Source organism: Mus caroli, unplaced genomic scaffold, assembly GCF_978045245.1.
Source record: "Mus caroli unplaced genomic scaffold, Mus_caroli_1 scaffold_13, whole genome shotgun sequence".
NCBI classification, from domain to species: Eukaryota; Metazoa; Chordata; class Mammalia; order Rodentia; family Muridae; genus Mus; species Mus caroli.
In genome coordinates this window covers 5,957,272-5,962,764 of record NW_028227268.1, presented here as the reverse complement: position 1 = coordinate 5,962,764, position 5,493 = coordinate 5,957,272, and the positions used below count along the sequence as shown (strand labels likewise).

The following is a 5,493-nucleotide window of genomic DNA, read 5'->3' as shown; positions in this document are numbered from 1 at the left end:
CCCTATCCTCAGATCTTGAACGCTGAGAAGTCATAGAAGTTTCTGGAAGATGAGGAATGAAAGGGGGAATCGTTCATTCAACAAATGTTTATTGAGCACCTACTGTGTGCCAGGTAGTTCTAGAGACCTGGAAAAGAAGGGGCTGGGGCAGACTGGAGTTGTCCCAGCTAAAGATCTGCTCTCAAAACAAGTCCTGCAAAGTGGAAGGTCTAGAAGGCCTCAAGAAGTGAGGCAGCTAGGAGTGTGGGGGTCTCTGAGACTTAGTGCCTTCCCCTAGCAAATATGGGCAAAGGCGCCACGGGATGACCCAGCCGGGCGTGCATCACCTCCTCTTCAGCACGGTTATGCACGATTTCTTGAGAGGTCCAATCTGCAGATGGGCGTCCACACTCTCCAGGAAGAAGGCAGGCTTGAGCCTGTGGTTGAAGAGCCCGGAAAAATGGCTGTCCAGGCGACTCTGGAAAGGGTCAGTGGGGGAGGCCAGAGCACCGCTGCGTCGAGGCCGGGAGGCTTTGAGCCTCCGAAGAAGGCTCAGCTTTCCGTCTCGAACAGCATAGAAGGCCAGGGCATGGTCTGCATACTCTAGGCAGACCCCAACCGTAGGCGAAAAGGCATGGGGTATCGGGGCCTCCAGCCCACAGAACCAGACTGAGAAACCACGCCCATTCCACTGCAGACAGCATGAGTGTGCATTGCGGCCCAGCCGGCCCCGGTCATAGGGCTCTTGCGGGGAGAAGCCCTCAGCCATGACTCCCACACTGACCCATCCTTCGATGATCTCCACCTCCCAGTAGTAGGTGCCCCGGTCCAGGGCGCCCTCTCCTAGCACCTGCTCGCAGTGTGTGAAGCGGGTGGGTGACTCCGGGTAGTTGATGGGACACAGTACTCTCTTGACACCTTTAGTTCCAAAAAGCTGCAGGTACTTGTCCGCGGTGTCGCTGTCCAGGTCCACGATGTAGGCAACTGACCCCAGGGACGGGAGAGAGACGCAGATCACAGCCAGGCTCAGATTGGATTGTTCCCCGGCTCCCCACCTCCACCCCGCCCCAGCTAACCCTCCCCCAAACACAGCCAAGTCCCTTCTTTAGGACTGGTGAGGCTCCGAACTAATGGAGACCACCCATGGAGATGACCTTGCTCACCCCAGAGACTAAGGAGAGGGCTCCCAAGCTGGCTACTTACACTTGAGGAAGTAATCCCTGGGGGCCTCACTCTCCAGCAGGTTGGTGCTGTCAGGGTCCTGGGACTCCACATCTGCTGCAGGGGAGGGAAGAGGTGGTGGGGAAGCCATCTCTCTGGAATACCTGTGGCTGCAGGACTACCCTTGGTAGTGCCCCACCCCTGCCTGTGGATGTAATTCCCTCCTACCCTTCCCTCCCCCCAAAGCCCCCAGCCACCTGGTGACAGACACCCAGATGGGGGACCATATTCTCCTGCAGATGTGGTGTTTGAGCTCCCCCCCCCCCCCGCCCCAACCCTGAATGCAGGGTCTTGATCTCTGTAAAGTCCATGCGTGAGCTAAAAGACTCCCCTCTGGCCCCTGGAGGCATAGCTTCAGTTCCTGGCAGGATTGAGTCCCTGCCACTAGTGCCAGACACTCTCCCTCCTTCATGCCTGGATGGACACCAGATCTGGGGGCCCGGAAGGTCCATCTGAGGGAAGTGAGTCATAATGGAGCACCCACCTTCTGAGCTGAGTTTCGGTAGCCCATCCTCATCGCTGCCCAGCCCCCGCAGCTGCTCCCACTGGCTGGCACAGGCTGAGATGAGGGTGTCTCTCACCGCTTTGACCACCTGGGAGGACTTGGTGAAGCTGAGTTCCCTGGGGGGCCCAGGCCCAGGGCCACACCCCTCCTCCAGGGCCAGCCGTAGTGCCAGGAGCTCCTGTGCCAGACAAATGCCCAGTAAGTCTGCTGGCCACAGCGTCGCCCCGCCAGGGAAGGTAGCAACTGTCCTGGAAGGCCAGGTACCCATCCTGGCTGCCATTGTTTCTCCCCATCTCTTCAATTATGGCTCCTGAGCCGCCCTCACCTGGAGAAAGCTGACTGAATCCGCCTCTGGAACCTGACCGAGGTTGTGACGCGCCTTGCTTAGGCGGCTGCGCTGTTCCTCTTGTCTACGCAGGTCACCCTGGGACCGGCCCAACATTGTGGCCTCTCCCTCCTCGATGAACCCCATCACCTCGTTCTGGAAACTCTGAAGGGTGGCTGTGGCCTCGGCAAACATTTGGCTCACCCTCTCCCGCTCTGCCACAGCTGCACTCTGCAGGAGAGAGCAGAGGAGGCAACAGTGAGGGCAAAGACCGGGCCTGCCCGCTTCTCAGTCCCTGACTGCTTGTGCCCACCCAGCCCCCACCCAGCCAGCCCCAGCCTGCTGTGGGTCTGAGCCAGGCTGCAGGAAACAAGGTGTTCCTGCTTAGTAGGGACGAGCACGTCTAGAGTGGGCGGCACCACAGTGAGAGCTTGTGGGTGATTTCAGAGGCCTGCTTCAGGGGTGGCACAGGGGGATTGGGGTGGGCACGGACCTTGATGAGGGCCACAGTACGGCGGGACTGTGCGATGCCGGCACCCAGTTCATCCATGCGGTCCTCCGCAGCGCTCAGGACTTTGGACTGCTCCACCTGTAGACCAGGTTTTGTGAGATTGGTGTCTGACAAAGGTCCCCGGAACTGCATCAGATCTCAGAATTTGGGGGGCTGGGTAGTGACATTTGTGAATGAAGGGACCGGAAATGGCCGTGATGTCCCAGAATATCCCCAAGGCAGCTCTGGCCCAAGCAGGTGCCATTTCCAAATGCCTGGTAAGGAAGTGGGTTGTGGGTATATGACAACCTGTTGACCAGAGAAGCCAGTATAGGGCCACCTATGATTCTCTATTTGGGATTGTTTTCCCCCTGGGGAAGAGGCAAAGTGTGAGAGGGTGGGGTAGGGTGTGATGTGATGGAACCAGAAAAGAGGACACTAAATAGTCCTGGGGATTAGTCTCAAAAGAGCCTTCACCCCCAATCCAGCTCTGAAAAATGGGGATTCCGGGCAAATCCCTCGGGTCTTATGAGTCACAGCTCCAGGCAGGAGAGGCGGAAAATCCCAAAGCCAGAGGCGCCAAGACCGGGATGGAGGCCAAAGGAAACTGGGGGTGGGAGGTAGCAGGACACTGGGCACATGCTCCCCACGGCCCCAGAGCATTCGGACAGAGGAGATCTGTGTGACCAGCCCAACCTCCGTCGCTCTCCTGGTGCCCGCCACACCCATACAAAGTGGCTGACTCAATTCAGGACGAATGAATCTGAATTGAAGAGGGCATCAACTACGGAGCCCCGCCCGCACTCAGCGGCTCCTGACCCACCACGGCCTCCGAGGGCCTAATGCGGATCCCTCTCTCGCTTTACACTTACACTAACCTAGCTACAGCACACACACACACACACACACACACACACACACACACACACACACTTTCGGTTTTTTGCCACTCTTTCATCTACTTACTAGTCCCTCCCGACTCTCTTTTCAGCCCCAGCAAATGGCAGTGTAGACCGGAAGAGGTTGCAAAGATCCTCAGGGTAGAGAAGGAAACTAAGGCAGAGCCTATTGAGTCAGAGAGATGAAGCCCATGTAAAGGCGGGAGGAGAGAACCAACCCCACAAAGTTTCTTCCTTCATCTCCATGTACACAGCCATATGATAAAACAAATATATAACAGACACACCCGGATAAGAGTGGGGGACTAAATAGCTCTAGTGTCCCGCCTGTCACCCATCTCCACGTGCGGGCTCAAGGTGCCCCACCTCCTGAAGCGCGCGCTCCTGCTCCAGCGGCACGAGCTCGTGGCCGCGATGCTCCTGAGTGGCACAGGCCTCGCAAAGGCACACACGCTCCACGCGACAGTAGCGCTCCAGAGGCCGCAGGTGGCGCGGACACAGGCTCTCCTCAAGCCGGCGCAGCGGGGGCACCAGGCGGTGGCCGCGCAGGGCGGGGCTGCGCTCGTGCGGGGCCAGATGCGCGGAGCAGAAGGAGGCGAGGCAGGAGAGGCAAGAGAGCGCGGCGGGCAGGGCGGCGCCCTCGGGGCACGCGTCGCAACGCACCGGCTCCTCACCCGCGGGCCACTGCTCCGGCGCGCAGGGAGCCGATGGCTCCGGAGCCGGAGGTGGTGCGCTGGGCGCGGAGGGCTCGGGCGTGGTGCCCCCAGCCGAGCCTGAAGCCGGGGCGGACATGGGTCCCGGGCCCGAGCCCTGGCGGAGCTGCAGCAACTCGGACAGCGTGTGGTTCTTGCGGAGCTGCAGGCCGTCGGGGAAAGGCTCCTGACAAAGTGGACAGCGAGCCGGACCTCCGGAACCACCGGTGCCGCCCGCGCTCCGGTGCGGCCAGAGAGCGCCCAGGCAAGCGAGGCAGAAGTTGTGGCCGCAGGGTAGTGTCACCGGCTCCCGGAGCGGTTCCAGGCAGATGGGGCAGCTGAAAGGCCCGCTGCCGTCCATGGCTCCGCCGCTACCCGGGCACCGCCTGTGCTGCTCCCGCCTGGGAGGGACCTGGGACGGTTCGCGCCCGGCGCCGCCCCCTGGGACCCTGGCCAAGGGTCCGGCCCTCTCCTACCCCTCCGCTGCTCTGCTCGCCCCAGCGCGGCTCGCCACCGCCGCACCCACCGGTCAGCAGACGCCGCGAGGCCGGCCAGCCTTCCAGGGGAGCACGACCCTCTTGAGACCTCTACCCAGCGTGGGCGGAGGCGGTGGGACTGCCAGAGGATTGTGAAAAGGAGAGGACCGGGAGCGAGAATGTGAGGGGATTCATGGGGAGGAGGCTGAGAGGACATTCGATCCTCCATCCTCCATCCTGGTCAGCCAGGTGCCATGGTGGGCGTGCACAGCCATGTAGCCAGCACCTTTCTCTCCAGACCCCTCCCAAGTACAGTTAGCCAAGTTCCCCCGAGTTGCTGACATACAGAAAAACTTACTGCTGGTATGTGTCTGTTTTGACCTCTTAGCGACTGTGTTTACCCGCGCTGGGGAACTTAGCCTTGTCTAGATCTGAAATGGGAAGCTGACATCACTTGACAAATCCCTTGTCTGAAGAATTTACTTCCGTTCATGGATACTCGCGGGTGCCTGTAGCTCCCCAAAAGGAGACACTGGTTAAGGCCTGCCCAACTATGCATTTAGAACAGTGCGTCTAGTTGCAAGGACTTGTGCCTGAGATTTAGTCTCTGTATGTAGCCCAGAGTGACCTAGAACTCTTCATCCTCCTGCCTCAGCCTCCTGAGTGCTGGGATCACAGGCTTATGGCTTCTTCGTGTTGTTTCTGAGATAGGTCTTTCTTACATAGCCTTGGTTAGCCCAGAGCTTATGTTGCCCTGGATTCCCATGCCTCCACTTCTCCAGTATTGAGATTTCAGGTGCAGGCCACCATGTCAGGTAAACTGACATTGTAATAATGCAATAATGTTAAGCTTTAAGCTATGTAGAATTCAAATTGTCAAAATTATTTTAGTAGTTATTTTATATG

General features: G+C 59.0%; 1 protein-coding gene across 3 annotated transcripts; it reads right to left on the bottom strand.

Annotated features, from left to right (window-relative positions):
• Nucleotides 1–72: 72 nt before the first annotated feature.
• Trim47 (tripartite motif containing 47) lies at nucleotides 73–4,960 on the bottom strand. Of its 3 annotated transcripts, XM_029483039.2 has the most exons (7): nucleotides 3,786–4,960; nucleotides 2,524–2,619; nucleotides 2,031–2,261; nucleotides 1,685–1,883; nucleotides 1,183–1,257; nucleotides 830–963; nucleotides 73–416 (listed from the first exon to the last, which is right to left on the bottom strand). In XM_029483039.2, exons 1-7 carry the CDS (start codon nucleotides 4,470–4,472, stop codon nucleotides 261–263), a joined length of 1,578 nt encoding a protein of 525 aa, XP_029338899.1. In that variant the 5' UTR covers nucleotides 4,473–4,960; the 3' UTR covers nucleotides 73–260. The 3 variants fall into 3 exon arrangements, with proteins under 3 accessions (XP_029338899.1, XP_021032763.1, XP_021032764.1); XM_021177104.3 differs by having other exon boundaries at nucleotides 73–963; XM_021177105.3 differs by having other exon boundaries at nucleotides 73–963; nucleotides 1,183–1,254.
• Nucleotides 4,961–5,493: the final 533 nt, after the last annotated feature.